This window comes from Odocoileus virginianus, chromosome 20 (genome assembly GCF_023699985.2).
Source record: "Odocoileus virginianus isolate 20LAN1187 ecotype Illinois chromosome 20, Ovbor_1.2, whole genome shotgun sequence".
In the NCBI taxonomy this organism is placed as follows: domain Eukaryota; kingdom Metazoa; phylum Chordata; class Mammalia; order Artiodactyla; family Cervidae; genus Odocoileus; species Odocoileus virginianus.
Genome location: NC_069693.1, coordinates 41,609,856 through 41,629,898, shown reverse-complemented (window position 1 = coordinate 41,629,898; position 20,043 = coordinate 41,609,856). Strand labels below are relative to the sequence as shown.

At 42.7% G+C, this 20,043-nt stretch overlaps 1 protein-coding gene across 4 annotated transcripts in view; it reads left to right on the top strand.

Moving 5' to 3' along the window:
• The first annotated feature begins 15,273 nt into the window (after positions 1-15,273).
• The window catches only part of HEATR3 (HEAT repeat containing 3), a 72,817-nt gene continuing 68,047 nt past the window's right edge, over positions 15,274-20,043 (top strand). Inside the window, exons 1-4 of one of the 4 annotated variants that reach the window (XM_070451336.1) lie at positions 15,274-15,584; positions 15,717-15,889; positions 17,716-17,803; positions 19,191-19,303. In XM_070451336.1, the coding sequence (XP_070307437.1) occupies positions 15,450-15,584; positions 15,717-15,889; positions 17,716-17,803; positions 19,191-19,303 (509 nt within the window). In that variant the 5' untranslated portion in view covers positions 15,274-15,449. Of the gene's footprint in view, positions 15,585-15,716; positions 15,890-16,061; positions 16,231-17,715; positions 17,804-19,190; positions 19,304-20,043 lie in introns of those variants that run through there. The other 3 variants (XM_070451335.1, XM_020909984.2, XM_020909985.2) reach the window with 3 other exon arrangements.

The window sequence follows — 20,043 nt, the reverse complement described above, 5'->3', positions numbered from 1 at the left end:
CATAGTGATTGGGCTTTTCCTTGGTTTAAGTCTGTAACTGAAAAAAATTCTAAACATACTGTGTGTCAGATACAGGTTAGTTCCAAATGAGATATTTTACTCTAACTGTAGGTCCAGTGGAGCAAATTTCAAGGGACAGTTGAAGGTACACAGTTTATCAGGCTGTCAGTACTTTTAACGTGTCTTCTTCTGTGTGCTCAGTTACTCAGTTGGGTTTGCCATGGACTGTTGTCCATCAGGTTCTGTCCTTGGAATTTTCCAGGGAAGGATACTAGAATGGGTTGCTGTTTCCTACTCCAGAGGATTTTCCTGACCCAGGAATTGAACATGGGTCTCTTGCGTCTCATGCACTGGCAGGTGAATTCTTTCTTGTTTCCTCCAATAGTATAAAGCTAAAAAGGGACGTTCTATGTCCTAAATCCTTTATGGAATCATCAGCTACTTTGTGTATTTAACAAAAGCCTTGACTCTTCTCCCCTAGAAAACTACGTCTGTTAATGCATATACTTCACATGTACATGGAGAGGATTCCAAGGATTTCCTGATGCCAGGCTGCTTGGAATCCATTGGCTCCAAGAAAGAAACTTGTTACACTTCCAAAGACTGTGCATACCTTAACCTCTAGCAGAACAATTAATTTTCCGAAAAAGTCTTTACTCTGATTGAAATGGCCCAAGGATCCTTGCCAAGCTAGCTTCTTAACCACCTGCTCCTCACTCTCTTGTATGCCCTTCCACACTGTTAGGGAGTTACTGTTGAGACTGGTCCTCTGACTTTACGGGTGGGAAAGACAGGCTTAGATTTTCCAAGTGACTTTACATCCACATGACTTACTGAAGACAACCAACACTAAGTTTCTTGACTCAGATTGAAAAGGGGTGTGTGTGTGTAACTTAAGTTGTGAGCCATTACAGTGGTATGGTTGAGAATGTTTACTCTTATGCCAAACTGTCTGGATTTTGACCTCAGATCTACTACTTGCTACTTTTGTAACCTTAGGCAAATTATGTAACATTAGTTTTCTCATTTATAAAATTGGCATGATGCCAATCTTCTAGATAAGGAAAGAAAATGTATAAGATAAAGGTGTATTGCCAATCATCCAGGCTTATATCCAGTATTACTAATTCACGGAGAGCACTTAACCAGCGCTTGGCTACAGAGTCAATGCTCATTAAATCTAGTTGTTAAACCAAACACTAAAGAAAGAAAACCTCATTGTTACAGCTACTTTACCTAATATTAATATCTCAGTTGAGATAGCCATGAGGGGAGATTTTAAGTTAGAAAGCTAAATGCTAAGATTTGTAATGTAAAAAGCCATAGTGAAACTAACATAGCTTCATTATAACTTCATTAAGTCAAACATCATTTATCCTTGGTTTCTGTATTCTAATTTTCCTACAGTTATCTGTCAATATCAGACATTTGCCCCTGCCCTACCCTAAAAAATCATGTTTTTAAATCTAAAATTGGTATTATGAAAAATTTTAAAACGTAAAAGTAGAGAAAGTGGTATAATGGACACCCATGGACCCATTGCCCAACTTTAACAGTTACCAACATGCTGCTGCTAAGTTGCTTCAGTCGTGTCCGACTGTGTGACCCCATAGATGGCAGCCCACCAGGCTTCCCTGTCCCTGGGATCCTCCAGGCAAGAACACTGGAGTGGGTTGCCATTTCCTTCTCCAATGCATGAAAGTGAAAGTGAAGTCACTCAGTTGTGTCCGACTCCTAGCCGCCCCATGGACTGCAGCCCACCAGGCTCCTTTGTTCATGGGATTTTCCAGGCAAGAGTACTGGAGTGGGGTGGTTACCAACATAAACGTAACCAATTTTGTCTTGTGTTCTACTTCCTCACCCCCACAGAGGATTATTTTGAAGTAAAGCCTAGATAATTTTTCATTAAAATCATAAATATTCCAGTAAATGTCTCCAAAGATAAGGACTGTTTCAATATAGGCAACAATACTGTATCACATGTAAAGCAATAATTTTGTACCATCAAAGGTAAAAAGGGGCTATTGCCCCCTTCTGACTTCAATCTTTCCCAGCATCAGGGTTTTCCAGTGAGTCAGCTCTTGGCATCAGGTAACCAAAGTATTGGAGCTTCAGCATCAGTGCCTCCAGTGAATATTCACGGTTGATTTCTTCTAGGGTTGACTGGTTTGATCTTGCTCTCCAAGGGACTCTCAAAAGAGTCTTCAGCACCACAGTTTGAAAGAATCCCAGTGCTCAGCCTTCTTTATGGTCTGACTCACATCCATACGTGACTACTAGAAAAACCATAGCTTTGGCTATACAGAACTTTGTTGGCAAAGTGATGTCTCTGCTTTTTAATACACTGTCCAGGCTTGTCATAGCTTTTCTTCCAAGAAGCAAGCATCTTTTAATTTGGTGGCTGCAGTCACCCTCTGCAGTGATTTTGGAGCCCAATAAAGTAAAATCTGTCACTGTTTCAACTTTTTCCCCATCTGTTTGCCTTGAAGTGGTAGGACTGGATGCAATGATCTTAAGTTTTTTGAATGTGGAGTTTTCAGCCAGCTTTTTCACTCTTACTCTCAAGAGGTTCTTTAGTTCCTCTTTGCTTTCTGTCATTCGAGTTGTATTGTCTGCATGTCTGAGGTTGTTATTTCTCCCTGCAATCTTTCTTTTTTCCATCCTTGCAATCTTGATTCCAGCTTGTGATTCATCCAGCTCAGCATTTCACATGATGTACTCTGCATAGAAGTTAAATAAACAGGGTAACTATATAATCTTGATGTCCTCCTTCCCCAATTTTGAACCAGTCAGTTGTTTCATGTCTGGTTCTAACTTGTTTCTTGTCCTGTATACAGGTTTCTCAGGAGGCAAGTAATATGGTCTGATATTCCCATCTCTTTAAGAATTTGCCACAGTTTGTTGTAATCCACACAGTCAAAGGCTTTCGCATAGTCAGTGCAGCAGAAGTAGACGTTTTTCTGGAATTCTCTTGCTTTTTCTATGATCCAGTGGATATTGACAATTTTACCTCTGGTTCCTCTGCCTTTTCTATATCCCACTTGTGGGATTCAGGTACTGTTGAAGAAATTTTTAAAAAGAATCAGATAAATTTGAATAGCCACAGTTTGGGGAAGAAAAACAACAACCTAGGGTCTGGGACTGGGTTTCTGAAATCCCTATTTCTGAATTATGTCTGATTAAATTTGTCAGCTCATACACGTAAAGTATTTTTTTCAATAAATTATGTAAAGTGACTCCAGTCAAGAGCTTCCAGAGTAAACAGCGTTATCACGGTGAACACCACTGCTATCTCTTCCATGTATCAACACACTTCAAAGGAAATGGGGAACCCACACACAATCCACTTTGAATGTCCAGTATGACTGTATGCAGCATAGACAGTTCCCAGTCCAGATAAGGGCAGGAGGAAAGGGGAAGGGTCACAGGGAGAAACTGAAATGGATATGTTTGAACAGAGGAGAAATACAGTTGACAAAGTAATGAAAATAAGGAAATTATTAAGTCCAAGGAAAATGAAGGATTGTATAAGAAAGAGACTGGTTTTAGTGGACATCTTAGACATTTTAACTTTCCTGATGGCTTAGACATTTTAACTTACCTGCAGGTAAAGAGTTTGCCTGCAATGCAGGGAATCTGGGTGCAGTTCCTGGGTTGGAAAGATCCCCTGGAGAAGGAAATGGCAACCCACTCCAGGATTCTTGCCTGGAGAATCCCATGGACAGAGGAGCCTGGAGGGCTACAGTCCACGGGGTCACAAAGAGTTGGACATGACTGAGTGAGTAATACTTAATACTTAGACATTTAGCAGTGAGTAATATTTGCATTGTCCAAGTAATTTGAATAGCGACAGTTGATTTAACCAAGAATTGTGGTATGGTTTTGTTGGATGAAGTAGAAATGGAGGAAAGGGTACAGGAGAGTAAAGTCTATATATCTTCCAGGGCAAGAAGGCCAGAAAGGAAGAGTAATAATAGCTTACTCTTGGGAATATGGAGATAATAACAGGAGAACCAGAGTTGAGGATGTCTACTTCCGAGTAGACTTTGGCTTGGGGTTGGGGAAAAGAAAAGCAAGGGACTGCTGTTCTTCCTTTTATAACTTTTCAGATTGTGTATTTATGTAAGAGACTTCTTTTCAGTGAGGTAGCAAAATAATACAAATTCGCTGTGAGGAGTAGTTCATTTTATGAAACATACAGAGAGTGTTTTGCCAGTTTTTCTTAGACTTAGTCATTTTCTATGTTCCTCCTTTTACCTGGTGTTACCCAATAAAACTTTGTTTTGTTTTGTTTTTTTCCAATTTGCTAGCTCTTCAGTAAATACCAAAAAATTCATTAGGAGACAACATATTGGAGTTTTTACACGCCAATTTAAGTCTGCGTATGTAGGGTCAGTCCTATCTTTGTCATTTACAAATCACCTGCTCTTAGGCAAGAAACGTCTCAGTGCCTCGGTTCTCTCCTCTCCGACGTGGCAATGGATGTCACATGGGGTTGTTGATGGGTTAAACAGCTTAATCCACGCAGAGCTCTCAGAGCACTGTCTGGCACATAGCGATGGCTCAGTAAATGCTGTCAAGGGGACCCTCACTCTGTGAATAGGGAGTGGAGTCCATTATGATTACCAATGAGTATGGGGGAGATGATCAAAACAGGGATAGGTTCTGCAGGCTTTAAAAAAAAATCAACCTTATTGAGGTTAATTTACATAAAACAACTCTAATTTTTATCATAAAATGCAGTTTTAACTGTACAGTTTGATGAATTTTGATAAATATAGTACCCCTGTAATAATCACTAAAAGGAAGATGCAGAACAATCACCCCAAAGGGTTCCCTCACACCGTTTGCCAGTCAGTTCCCATCCCCAACACCTGGCTCTGGGCAACTCTTGTCAGTTCTATCACTATAGACGAGATTTGTGGTTTCTAGAGTTTCACATAAATGAAATCATAGTATATAGTACAATTCTCTTTTGTCTGGTTTCTTTTGCCAAACATGTTTTAGAGATTTTTATCTATGTTAATACATGTATCAGTAATTCATTCCCTTCCATTGCTTTTTTGTTTCTTCATTTACCTGTTGATGAATATTCCAGTTTGGGGCTGTTATTAATAGAGTTTCTATGAATATTCATCTATAGGTCAGCGTGGATATATTCACTTTTCCGGGAACACCTGGAGTGGGATTGCTTTATCATAGGCTGAGTATATGTTAACCTTATAAGAAACCACCAAACTGTTATCTTTCTTTTTTTCATTATTTATTTATTTTTATCCCTCTCAATTTATTATTGCAGTGGCTTCTCTTGTCGCAGAACTTGGGCTCTAGGCTCATGGGCTCAGTGGTTGTGGCACATGGGTTTTGTTGCCCCGAGGCATGTGGAATCTTCCCAGACAGGCAATTGAACCTGTGTTCCCTTCATTGGCAGGCAGATGTTTCACCATTGAGCCAGCAGGGAGGTCCCCACCAAAATGTTTTCTGAAATAGTTGCCCCATTTTACATTCCCACCAGCAATGCTTGAGAGTTCCAGGAGCTACACAGCCACTAAAAAGGCCAAAATGAGAAAGACTGACAATCCTGGTTTAGGTGGTGCTGACTCTGTTGACTTTTGGGTAAATAGGATGCTCTTAAAATGAACTCCCATCACTCTCTTTGGATCAAAACCATTAAGGTTTGTTGCTTTCCAAAGGTTGATTTCAAACTGTGCTGCTGGAGGAGACTCTTGAGAATCCCTTGGACAACAAGGAGATCAAACCAGTCAGTCCCAAGGAAATGAATCCTGAATATTCATTGGAAGTTCAGTTCAGTCGCTCAGTTGTGTCTGACTCTTTGCGACCCCATGGACTGCAGCATGCCAGGCCTCCCTGTCCATCACCAACTCCCGGAGTTTACCCAAACTCATGTCCATTGAGCCGGTGATGCCATTCAACCATCTCATCCTCTGTCGTCCCCTTCTCCTCCTGCCCCCAATCCCTCCCAGCATCAGGGTCTTTTCCAATGAGTTCTCTTCGCATGAGGTGGCCAAAGTATTGGAGTTTCAGCTTCAGTGTCAGTCCTTCCAGTGAACACCCAGGACTGAACTCCTTTAGGATGGACTGGTTGGATCTCCTTGCAGTCTAAGGGACTCTCAAGAGTCTTCTCCAACACCATAATTCAAAAGCATCAATTCTTTGTGGTTTCATCAAAGCACTCAGCTTTCTTTACAGTCCAACTCTCACATCCATACCCAGGTACTGGAAAAACCATAGCCTTGACTAGACGGACCTTTGTTGGCAAAGTAATGTCTCTGCTTTTTAATATGCTGTCTAGGTTGGTCATAACTTTCCTTCCAAGGAAAAAGCGTCTTTTTATTTCATGGCTACAGTCACCATCTGCAGTGATTTTGGAGCCCCCCAAAAATAAAATCTGCCACTGTTTCCCCATCTCTTTTCCATGAAGTGATGGGACCAGATGCCATGATCTTAGTTTTCTTAATGTTGGGCTTTAAGCACAAGCTGGAATCAAGGTTGCCGGGAGAAATATCAGTAACCTCAGATATGCAGATGACACTACCCTTATGGCAGAAAGTAAAGAAGAACTAAAGAGCCTCTTGATGAAAGTGAAAGAGGAGAGTGAAAAAGTTGGCTTAATTCATTGGAAGGACTGGTGCTGAAGCTGAAACTCCAGTAGTTTGGCCACCTGATGAGAAGAACCAGCTCATAGGAAAAGACCCTTTGCTGGAAAAGATTGAGTGCAGGAGGAAAAGAGGTCAACAGAGAATGAAATGGCTGGATGGCATCATGGACTCAGTGGACATGAGTTTGAGCAAACTCCTGGAGATGGTGAAGGACAGGGAAGCATGGTGTGCTGCAGTTCATGAGGTCACAAAGAGTCTGACACACACAGCTTAGCAACTGAACTACAACAAAGGTTAGTTGAGTTAGATGGAATTTAGGGAGACTCAGGATTAAATCCTATCAGTTAGAAATTATATGTTCTAATCTAGGTATTTTTCACAGTGTTTATTTCAGCTAAACAGCCAACAAAGCAGGCAATAGTTTTCAAGGGCAGAAATGTGAATATCCTGCAACATAAAACTGATTTGGCTCATTTTAGGCAAGACCACTAGGTTTCAGCTTTCTTTAAAAAATTTTTTTTAATATTCTCTATTTGAAGAAAGTTTTAACCTGCTAGGACAAAATAAAAAAATTGAAATGCTATATCAGCAATTGGTATTATTTTTGTCACTTCTGCTATTGGCTAAACAAGTGAAATGACAATTTAAGTCTGAACTTTTTATAGAGAGGCTGTTACTAAAAGCTCGACCTCTCTATAATACCAGTGCTAAATCAAATTCTGGAGACAGAGTTTTGAGTGAAGTAGGAAAAGAGAGCTTCATTGCTTTGCCAGGCCAAGGAAGACACCAGGCTTCTGCCCCGAAGTGGCCCCCGAGCTGGAGAACTTGATGAGGGCTTTTGTAATAGTGGATCAAAGGTGGGGTCTCTGACAAGATTAGAGTGTGAGCAGAGTCTCAGGTGTTCAGTCTCCTTATCTATCTCGATGAGCTTTTCTGGTCCCCTTAATCTTGCATCAGGTGTTATGCTGGCTGCTCCTCTGATTAGCAGCTGTTCCAATCTGACCCTTGGAACCCAGGGAAGGTCATAATGGCTGGAGTCTTGCCTACAAGAAATGGGGGAGAGAAAGGCCTCTGTGCCTGCGAGCCCCACAGGGCCCCACTTGTTTTCAAGGCTATATATTTCTTTTGGATGTAAAATGTGTCATTAACCGTGATCTTTTAATCCATATGATTTTGCATGTTTTATCACATATGATACAGATTCCCTAGGTAGTCAATTTGGAACTTTTTTTTAATATTTGAGATGCACCAAAAAAAGATGTCAGTCATCTAAAAAAATTCCTTACTTTCAGTTTTACTTGAAAATTTGATAAATCCTGATTTTGATCTGGCTTAGAAGGTAATGAAAAAGCAAAATGGTATAATCATAGTTACTTAACTGAAGTGATATTATTGCATGATCAGTTAAAACAAAACATATACAAAAATACAATAATCTTTAGATGCCCTAAAGCTAGTCTTGACAAGCTCATTTGAAAACAGATGGGAGGACTTCCCTGGGTGGTCCAGTGGCTAAGACTCTCTGCTCCCGATGCAGAGGGCCTGGGTTCCATCCCTGGTCAGGGAACTAGATCCTACATGCTACAAGTAAAGATGCACAACGAAGATGGAAATTTCCGTGTTCCACAGGAAGACCCAGCACAGCCAAATAAATAAAGACTGAGAAAAACTCAAACACAAGTGAATTTTAAAAAACACATGGGAATATACCAGCTCTTCACTGGAGAGCTTGGTCTTATGGTCTTTGTGCTCAGTCGCTCAGATATGTGCAATTCTTTGCAACCTCACGGACTGCAGAAGCACCTAGACTGAGAATGGATTCATAAAGAGCTGGGCAAAGAAAGTAAGCCACTACCAACAGGAAGAAAATGTTGCCCGTCTGGGAGAAAAAAGAACTGCAGAATTAAATGGGTTTGTTTGGAAAATGACAATTTTTTTTAAGTGAGAAATTTTAAAGAACTCTACAAACATAAGACTGTTGTACTGCATGGGACTCATGCTACAACTAACCTGGAAACAACATTCCACAATATTCATATTAATGGTATTGATCTTAAAAGATACGAAATGCCTATCTAGACACAGGAGTCATGGGAGGACCTTGAATGGGGCAGTCTTTTACAGCAGAGTCTCTGGCTCCAGGGGCAGCCGCTGATCTGTGGCAGGTGGGTGTGGGATAATACGAAAGGAATAGAGACTACATCAGGAAATTGAGTCACATTTCTTTTTTTTTTTAACATTAAAAAAAAAATTATCTCTTTTTGGCTGTGCTGGGTCTCCATTGCTGCAGGCAGGCTTTCTCTAGTTGTGGCAAGTGGGGGCTACTCTTCACAGCAGCGTGTGTGTTTCTCTTTGCTGTGGCTTCTCTTGTTAGGAGCTCAGGCCCCTCGGTGCATGGTCTTTGGTAGTTGTGGCACACAGGCTTAGTTGTGCCAAGGTATGTGGAATCTTCCCCGGCCAGGGATTGAAGCTATGTCCCCTGCATTGGCAGGCGAATTCTCAGCCACTGGATCACCAGGGAAGGCAAATCACATTTCTTTTAAAATTGTTCATGATTAAAAAAAAAAAAATGCGAAGACTACCTGCTCATTCTAGAAAACCTCCAAAATAAAATAGTTCAAAAGTAAGATAGTTATACAATCTCCTTTAATTCCTCCATAGTCAAACACAAGTTACGCTTTGGTACATATGTGATAGAAAAGTGTTAGTCACTCAGTCCTGTCCTACTCTTTGCAACCCCATGGACTGCAGCCCACCAGGCTCCTCTGTCCATGGAATTCTCCAGGCAGGAATACTACAGTGGGTTGCCATTAACTGCTCCAGGGGATCTTCCTGATCCAGGGATTGAACCCAGGTCTCTTGTATAGCAGGCAGATTCTTTACTGTCTGAGCTACCAGGGAAGCCCTTGGTATATATACTTTCATAGATATTTCCTCTGTGTGTGCTTTTCTATAAATGGGATTTTACTATATATGCTGTTCTGTAACCTGCCATTTTACTTCGTATCTGGTGAATATCTTTCTTGCCTTATGAATAAACACTGTCAAAGGATGATTTTCAACAAGTTTAAATTTTCATGTTTATCATATAAACATAATAGTGATCACGCGTCTGTTCCTTAATGAAAGGACCAGGAAGATGGAAACATTGGTTTAAAGGAGGAACAGAAGTTAGTCGCTGAGGAAAACTATACTTAAAGAAGACTGCTAGGAAACCATAAATCTTCTAGAAAGAAGAAAACATATGCAGAACTCCTTTTTTTTTGTTCTTTTTTATTTTAAAATTAATTTTTATTGGCGTATAGTTGCTTTACAATGTTGTGTTCATAGGCAGAACACTTTGACATAAATTGTAGCAGTATTTTTTTGGATCTGTCTCCTAAAGCGAAGGGAATAAAAGCAAAAATATACAGATGGGACCTAATTAAACCTAAAAGCTTTTGCACAGTGAAGTAAATCCTCAAGAATATGAAAAGACAACCTACTGAATGAGAGAACCGTATTTGCAAATGATACTACTAAGGGGTTAATATCCAAACTAAATAAACAATTCAACATCAATAAACAGACAACCCAATTAAAACATGAGCAGAGGAACTGAACAGACATTTTTCCAAGAAGACATACAGATGGCCAATTGACACATGAAAAGATGCTCAACATCATTAATCATCAGAGAAATGCAAATTAAAACCACAGTGAAATATCACCTCACACCTGTCAGAATACCATCAAAGCTATCATCAAAAAGAATACAAATAAATGTTGGTGAGGATATTGAGAAAAGGAAACTCTTGCACACCGTTGGTGGGAATGTAAACTGGTGTAGCCACTGTGAAAAACAGTACGGAGATCTCTCAAAAAACTAAAAATAGACCCAGCAATTCCACCCCTGGGTGTGTATACATAGATACACAAACATATACATATGTGTACATATATGTATATGGGTATGCACTCATACGTATGTATATGTGTGTGTACATGTGTGTGTGTGTATATTTATATATATATATATATATATATATATATATGTATATATATATATATATATATAGTAACACTGAAAATTCTCCAAGCCAGGCTTCAGCAGTACGTGAACTGTGAACTTCCAGATGTACAAGCTGGTTTTAGAAAAGGCAGAGGAACCAGAGATCAAATTGCCAACATCCGCTGGATCATCGAAAAAGCAAGAGAGTTCCAGAAAAACAGCTATTTCTGCTTTACTGACTATGCCAAAGCCTTTGACTGTGTGGATCACAATAAACTGGAAAATTCTGAAAGAGATGGGAACACCAGACCACCTGACCAGCCTCTTGAGAAACCTATATGCAGGTCAGGAAGTAACAGTTGGAACTGGACATGGAACAACAGACTGGTTCCAAATACGAAAAGGAGTACGTCAAGGCTGTATATTGTCACCCTGCTTATTTAACTTCTATGCAGAGTACATCATGAGAAATGCTGGGCTGGAAGTAGCACAAGCTGGAATCAAGATTGCCGGGAGAAATATCAATAACCTCAGATATGCAGATGACACCACCCTTATCGCAGAAAGTGAAGAGGAACTAAAGAGCCTCTTGAAAAAAGTGAAAGAGGAGAGCGAAAAGTTGACTTAAAGCTCAACATTCAGAAAACTAAGATCATGGCATCTGGTCCCATCACTTCATGGGAAATAGATGGGGAGACAGTGGAAACAGTGTCAGACTTTATTTTGGGGGGCTCCAAAATCACTGCAGATGGTGACTGCAGCCATGAAATTAAAAGATGCTTACTCCTTGGAAGGAAAGTTATGACTAACCTAGACAGCATATTAAAAAGCAGAGACATTACTTTGCCAACAAAGGTCTGTCTAGTCAAGGCTATGGTTTTTCCAGTGGTCATGTATGGATGTGAATGTTGGACTGTGAAGAAAGCTGAGTGCTGAAGAATTGATGCTTTTGAACTGTGGTGTTGAAGACTCTTGAGAGTCCCTTGGACTGCAAGGAGATCCAACCAGTCCATCCTAAAGGAGATCAGTCTTGAGTGTTCATTGGAAGGACTGATGCTGAAGCTGAAACTCTAATACTTTGGCCACCTCATGCGAAGAGCTGACTCATTGGAAAAGACCCTGATGCTGGGAGGGATTGGGGGCAGGAGGAGAAGGGAACGACAGAGGATGAGATGGCTGGATGGCATCACCAACTCGATGGACATGAGTTTGGGTAAACTCCGGGAGTTTGTGATGGACAGGGAGGCCTGGCGTGCTGCGATTCATGGGGTCGCGAAGAGTCGGACATGATTGAGGGACTGAACTGAACTGAACTGATATATACATACAGTGCATTAATTTAAAAAGACCCATGCACCCCAATAGCAGCATTATTTATAATTGCCAAAATGTTGTTGTGTTGTTCAGTCACTAAGCTGTGTCCAACTCTTTGCAACCCCATGGACTGCAGCACACCAGGCTTCCCTGTCCTTCAACAGTGTGAAAGGTGAGAGACAGGAGTCTGAGAAAACAGCTCATTCCTATTTGAAACAAAATCCATCTGCAGATAATTGATTACAAGCATTTTTATTGTCTTAAAAGGGAGGAGGATCCTACGCAATTGAATTCAAAAATTCCCTCTTGACAAAGACAAGTTGTAGGAATATGAATGGTTGACTGGATCATTGACATTGATCATGTCAATTATTGCTTGGCTGGATTTTTTTTTTTTTTAATGACTGGTTAAGGATAAGGCTTCCCTGATAACTCAGTTGGTAAACAATCTGCCTGCAATGCAGGAGACCCTAGATGGACTCCTGGATCAGGAAGATCCCCTGGATAAGGGATAGGCTACTCACTCCAGTATTCTTGGGCTTCTCTTATGGCTTAGCTGGTAAAGAATCTGCCCGCAATGCAGGAAACCTGGGTTTGATCCCTGGGTTGGGAAGATCCCCGGGGAAGGGAAAGGCTTCCCACTCCAGTATTCTGGCTTTGAGAATTCCACGGACTGTATAGTCTATGGGGTCACAAAGAGTGAGACATGACTGAGGAAATTTCACTTTCACTTTAAGGATTATTATACTGGTTAAAGGTTGCACTGCCTCTAAGATGATGTGGGTTCTGGAAGGGCTCCTAAGTTCATTAAATAGTTTTTTGTTGTTGTTCAGTCGCTAAGTCATATCTGACTCTTTGTGACCCCATGGATTCAGCATACCAGGCTTTGTCCTTCACTGTCTCCCAGAGTTTGCTCAAATTCATGTCCATTGAGTTGGCAATGCTGTCTAACCAGCTCATCCTCTGTTGCCCCCCTTTCCTCCTGCCTTCAATCTTTCCCAGCACCACGGTCTTTTCTAAGAAGTTATCTCTTTGCATCAGGTGGTCAAAGGATTGGAGCTTCAGCATCAGTCCTTCCAATGAATATTCAGAGTTTATTTCCTTTAGGATTGACTGGTTTGATCTCCTTGCAGTCCAAGGGACTCTCAAGAGTCTTCTCCAGAACTACAATTCAAAAGCATCAATTCTTCAGCGCTCAGCCTTCTTTATGGTCCAACTCTCATTAAATAGTTCATTATTCATTTTCTAGCATAAATGTTAATTTCTCACAGGAAATAGTAAATAGATCCCAAAGTTCTCCCTGGGTTTAAGGTTTTGAACTTTTTTTTTTTTTTGCTAATCCCTACAGTGGGAGAAATAGCAAGAATCTGTTTCTCCCTTTTCTGTCTAGATTGCTTGCCCTACTCTTTCTTGATTACGTGGTCTCTATTCATTTAAAAAATTGCATGCTTATTTTGTACCAGGTTTTGGCCAGTGTTGAGGACAGTGATGTGTTAAAACAGGCAGTCTTATCCTCAAAAGGTTTAGTGTGTAGTTGGGCAGAGTGTGGGCATACTTATAACTTAAATTTACTTGTGTATAGCTGTAATTTTGAACTGTGCTTTGAAGCAAAGGGACAAGATAAATGTCATCTCAAGAGAGATCCATCTCAGACTTCAAAATCAGAGGAGGCACCTATGAAGAAGCGACTCTTGCATTCACCAGGACACGAGTCAGGTCTGGGGCTTGTCCAAAATCCTAAGGGAGAAGAGAGGTTGGCCCTTTGGAGAGTGGCTAAAGGGCTGGATGCAAGAGGTGACATGAGATGAAGCTGTAGGCTGGAGTGAGACACTGCAGCCGGCCAAGGTTTTGATCCATGTCCTAAGAGAAAGTGAAGCCACTGAAAGGTTTCAAGTGAAGGAGTGCATATGAGAAAGTTGGAAGGATATTCAGTTTGAAAAAAGAAAAAATCACTCCAGCTGCTCTATAGATAGGCAGAGTGGGAAAAGCAAGGCCAAAGGGCCATGTGGTCAAGACAATAGCAGACAATAGCTTGGACTAGGGAGGTGCACAGATCAGTAACCAGATAAGAGAGATCTAGGAAGTTAAGGTTACCAATGTATGTCTGGGGTTTCAACTTTTCCTTGTACCTAAAGCTGGTCTTTGATAGGCATGAGCTTCTGTACAACTTCAGTTACACCTCCGTGATTATTTTCCAAAATATGCTAGAGTAATTAATCATTTCCCTTACTAGAAAGTCAACTCTTTGAGGGCAGGGTTGCATGGAGTGGAACTTTTCTCCCATACATTGTTGACCTGCAAGCTATGTATCTATTGGGTGCTCAATATATACACGTAATTATAAAGAGTACATAAGATTCTCCTATACGTTCCTCCTTTCTTACTACTTACCATAATTGTAATTAAATAGTTATTCATATAATTATATATTATTTAACACACCTCTCACTAAACTGTTAACTCCATAAGGACAAGGGTAGGGTCCATATCTATCTTGGTTATTGCTTTATCTCAATGCCCCACACTGCACCTGGTACTCAGTAAATATTTGTGAAAGAATCCTTCTGTTAAGTAAAAGTTTCAACCAAACATTTATATCATGCTTATTTTGTGCCAGTCTCTTAGTATTTTACAAACATTAGAACAGTTTTTCTCATAACAACTTCATTGTGTATATATTATTGGTATCCGTATTTCACTGATGAGGAAACTGAGGCAGGAAGGTTAAGCAACTTCTTAGGGAATCCATCTTATAATATATGGACCTTGTCTAGGACAGGACCTGGGCTAGGCACAGTATAAAATCATGGTTAATATTTTGGGGCACTAGTGGTAAAGAAACCGCCTGCCAATGCAGGAGATGCCAGACACGAGCGCTTGATCCCTGGGTCGGGGAAGATCCTCTGGAGAAGGAAATGGCAACCCACTCCAGTATTCTTGCCTGTTAAATTCCATGTCCATGGGGTCGCAGAGAGTCGGACAGGAATGAGCACAAAGGATAGGATAGGATAAGATAATATTTTTTGAGCACCTACTGTAATACACATATCAGGTTTGGAGTTAGGGGCTTTACATAGTATTTTTTTTTTAAGCCTCACACTTAAGGTTAGGCAAGTTAGGTATCCTTAATCGCTCTCGATTATTATGGAAATAGGTAAAGGTTTGGCAGATTCAGTATCTTGATAGACGTCACTAGCTGAGGGGAGGCGGAGACAGTACCAAGGTTCAAACCCAGCCTTTCCTCTTCCGAGCAGGTCCCCAGGACTTGCCTTTCCGCAAGACCTGGCCCCGCCCACCGTCCCCTCTACGCCTGCGCGGTCCCCGCGCCTGCCCCCGCCCCCGCCGCCGACTCGCCAGGCGCACGCGCAGTGCTTCTCCATGTGGGAGCGGGCCGTCACCCGGCCCAGCTGAGCAGTGGCACGTAAACCCCTAGGTTAAGACCCTCCTGCCCGCCTGCACCGTCTTGCTGTTGCCCTCCTCTCTCGGTCTTCCCACTCTCCACCCCCACCACAGCGCACTTCGCCATGGGCAAGAGCCGGACGAAGCGCTTCAAGCGACCTCAGTTCTCGCCTACGGGCGACTGTCAGGCCGAGGCGGCGGCGGCGAACGGGACGGAGCCAGAGGAGGACGACGGGCCAGCGGCGGAGCTGCTGGAAAAAGTGAGGCGAGGGCTCGCCGGGGCCGCGCGGGGAGGGGTGCGGGAGCAGGCGGCGCGCCGTGGCCCGCAGCCGTGCGGCGCGCCTCTGCGCGTGCGCTCTGCTGTCCCCCTGACCACTTGCTCTGTCCCGCAGCTTCAGCACCCGAGCGCCGAGGTCCGCGAGTGCGCCTGCGCGGGGCTGGCCCGGCTGGTGCAGCAGCGGCCGGTGCTCCCGGGCCTGGCGCGCCGGGACGCCGTGCGCCGCCTCGGGCCGCTGCTGCTCGATCCTAGCCTGGCGGTGAGGGAAACAGCGGCCGGCGCACTGAGGTGAGCGGGGAAGGGGGATCCGGGCTGGTGCTCTCGGACCCGGGCATCGGCCTCCAGCCCGCGCCTCCTGTGCCCCGGCACCGTCGCTCACGGGTTTCATCCTTAGTGCTCCTGTCTGCGGCACAGCTCGGGAGGGCCAAGAACTGGCTATGCTCTCCTGTTTGCAGAGGGATCTGAACTCAGGCTTCGGATTCCGGAGGACCTCATGAGCCCCGGACCACACGTATTCCATCTGTCCGCCTGACTGCTTCAACTGCAGTAGCCATCTGCCAAGCGTCCTCTGCTCAAGGCTTATTAGCGCACGTTGTACCCTCCCCAAGGAGACTTCGTAGAGTCCTGAGGTTCGGTGAACTCTGCCATTGTATGTGCCAGATTTTCTAGACGCGAGGGATTTTGAAAAGGCAGAACAGTGAGCAAGACAGCCAAGATCTGTGCCTTCACAGAACCATGTTGATGCAGAGACAGGGAACTAGTAACCAGATGAAACATAGTGTTAGGTTTTAAGAGGTGCTATGGAGAAACCAAGAAGATAATAGCCGGAGGTGGGGAGTTACTTGAAATTGGATAATCTCTAGATAACATTTGTGAACTAAGAGCTGAGGTAGCCTAGAGCCAGAGGTGGACCCACAAGGGGAAGAGCATTCCTGACGGAGTAGCAACAGCAGAGGGCTTGGCACGGTTAAAGAAAGGGAAGGTTATGTGGCTGAGTAGAGTAGAAGGTGTACGTTATAGGGACTGAGACTGGAGAGACAGATAAGGACTCAGTGGTGCAGAGCTAAAGGACCTATTCTAAGCTAGAGTGACTGGTCTAATTTACCTTTCAAAAGGGCCGGTAGCTGCAGTGAGAATGGACTGTAGAGGGGGCCAGAGTAAAGTTAATATTTGTACTTCTCATAGCTCTGTATTTATTCTGTTTCATTCATTAATGTAGCAGGTTTATATGGAGAGCCTGCAGTGCCAGGCAGTGGGCTAGTGGGAGTGAACAAGACACACAAATTCAGTCCTTAATGGATCTTAGAGTATTGAGGGAGGCAAGTATTATGCAAATAATCACATAAGTGTGTAATTACAACCAATGATATTTACAAAAGATGCTATGAGAAGGGGTTAGGGGAAGAAGACTAAGGGCATGATGTTTGAGGTGAGATCTGGGTGATGAGGGGGAATTAACCAGTTGATGGCGAAAACACACTGGGAGCTCCTGGAGGATGGTGAGACATCTTCTCATTTCTCTTAGTAGCCTGAGTGCCTAGCACAGTCCTGTGCAGTCAGAGGGTGAGCAGTGTCTGCATAATCAAAATTAAATGTAGTCAGGGTTGTTTCAGGGAAGGTCATTCTCAGTAGCCTCACCCTTCCTATCCTTGAAGTCTTAATTCCAGGAAAAGGTCCCTGCCTACACAATCAGCAGGGGAATTCCCTAGCAGTCCAGTGGTTAAGACTCCGAGCTCTCACTGTTGAGGGAGCAGGTTCAATCCCTAGTTAGGGAGCTAAGATTCCGTAAGCAGCATGTCATGGCCAAAAAAATTAAAAATGCATCAGGCAGGAATTGATTTACGTTAAATAGGAAAAGTCTTCCCTCTCCCTGGGTACTGCCTCAGTCTTGAGAATTACATTGTTACAAGACAGTGTCATCTGTTTACTTCATGTAGAGCAAGGATCAGAACAGGTGGAGTTCTGTGGGTTGGTTCTGCAGCGTCTTACAGAAATCGTAAAGTGATTTCAAACGGGAAATGTTAAGTATGGGTAGACATAGAAATAAACTTGAGTGCTTAGTACATTTTATGACATGTGGTCTGAAACTGGTGTGTTTTAAACTTCTTGTGTAGAAATCTCAGCGCTTGTGGTGGTTTCGAAGTTTGTGATGACATGGTGACCAAGGATATCATGACTCCACTGGTTGCACTGCTGAAAGAGGTACACCGCTTTCCCAAGTCTCTGTTAGTGCATGCACTCGAACAGTTTGGGGTTTTGTCTTTTTGGGGGGAGGGGGGAGTTTGTCTTGTTTCTAAGTACTTTGGTGTCATTTTGTCTTCCCTCAAAACATTCTGTAGGAATTGTGTTTCTTTTCCTGGAAACACTGATCTCTCGTCGTTGACACTGGTCTCTAGTTTGTCCTTGTTACTTTTATTTATCTGCTTGTTGGAAAAGACCTTCCTAAAAGTATAGACTGCCTCCTTTAGACTTGAAACTTCATAGGATGAAAATAATTTGTATTTACTGGATGCTTAATTATGTGTCTTGTGTGTTATTTTACCGAATCCTCAAAGCAGTCCTATTTGGCAGGTATTCTTTGTTATTCCTGTTTTACAGATGAGGAAGCTCAAGCACAGACATTAAGAATTTGCTGAGAAGACTAGATTAAGTTCTCAAATTTTCTAATGTGCCACCTTTATTGCAAGATGCAGTTCAGAGGTTAAGGAGTTCTCCCCCTGTCATGCCTCTGGTCCACTGTTCTGTATTGATGGGTAATTTTCACTTGAGGCCATAGAAAGAATATCCAGGTTTGATAAGAGACGTCATCATCAAAGGGACAAGACATATTGTCTCTTTAGAACAGTAATTCTCATAGGGGTGATGTACCCCTCAGGCAACATCTGGCAATGTCTGGAGCCATTTTTGATGGTCACAGCTTCGGGGAAGGGGTTGCTACAGGCATCTTTAGTGCATAGAGGCCCAGGATGCTGCCAAGCATCCTGCCCTGGGCATGACAGCAAAGTGAGCCACGTGCAGCACAACAAAGAATCATCCCGTTCAAGATGTCAGTAGTGCCAAGTTTGAGAAGCCTAGCTGAGAGGATGCAGTGGATTAGGGGGCAGAACTGCAGAGGGGTTCAGAGCACCCACTTTGGAGCCAGGATGCCTGGCTTCACTAGATACTAAGCTACACCTTCAGCAGGCTCTCTGTACCTCAGTTTTCCATTTGTAGCAGGAGACTGGGGATAATAGTTCATCTATGTCATAGGTTTGTGGTGACAATTAAACGACTTAATAGACACGAAATGCTTAGAATAGTGCCTCGCACATAGAAGATGCCGTATAGATGTTAGCTCTTATTATGTGTTACTTTTCTTTGCCTTATATATTATCTTTACTACGTTAGATAAAATATTTTGTATTGATTTTACATTTTCACTTAAGGTGTGAAATGCTTTCTATCCAGCTTGTACAGTGACTTGTGAGAATTTGATGGGCTGGTGTTAACTGTCATTTTTGATGTTTCGTTTTTGTGATTCTTCACTGCCTTTTGCATTTGTTCGTTTATTCTTTTGAACAAAGGTGCTAATCATGGTATTTGGTTACAGTGTAGTACTGGACTGGATTCAAATGAGATGTCTCCTCAGAAAAAAAAAGATCAGAACAGAAATTCTATTGAAAACATAGCCAACGAGGCCGTAAATGTGCTGTGGAATATATGGTAAGATGCTTTCCAGATGCAGCTTCCTGCTTCCACACTACTCAGGCTTCTACGCTCTCTGTTAAATGCAGGGAAATCTCTGTTCTCCTTTGTAGGCCTGTAAATCTGTTAGTGCATCTGTTAATGCCTGGTAGGAGATCTCGTCAAGTGACCTAAGATCAACTGTCCTTCCCAAGCTCTTGTCCCCATATCATCACTGTATCTTTTTTTTTTATTTTTTGTTGCCTTTCTGGGTGGAATGCAGAATTCTAATTCCCTAACCAGGGATTGAACCTATGCCAGCGCTTCTTGGAGTCTTAACCGCTGGACTGCCAGGGAAGTCCCACTGCATCTTTTCTTGCTTTACAACTGTTCTATCCAGTTATTGCTACTGACAGAAATAAGAGAAACTGTGGTCATTAGTGCCCCCTGCAGCCCTTCCTCCCACACTGCCTGTACCTTAAGCAGCAGTAGTCTTAACGCTGGCCAGGCTCCAGTGCAATAGATAACTTTGATCTGGATTGAGACAGGGACCACAGACCTTGGTGAGTGCCATTTGCCAGGGAAGTAGATGTCTGAGAAGAGCTCCTTTGGCCCCAGTAGAAAGGAGGCCATGCTCCATTCCATCATTGTAGCAGTGGAAGCGGGCTTGGAGATGGGAGCTTGCTTTTAGGAATGGAGATGGCTAGAAACACAGCCTGGATTTTTTTTTCTGCCCCATTTTATTGGACCACATTTCTAGCAGGAGTCTGTCATAGTTC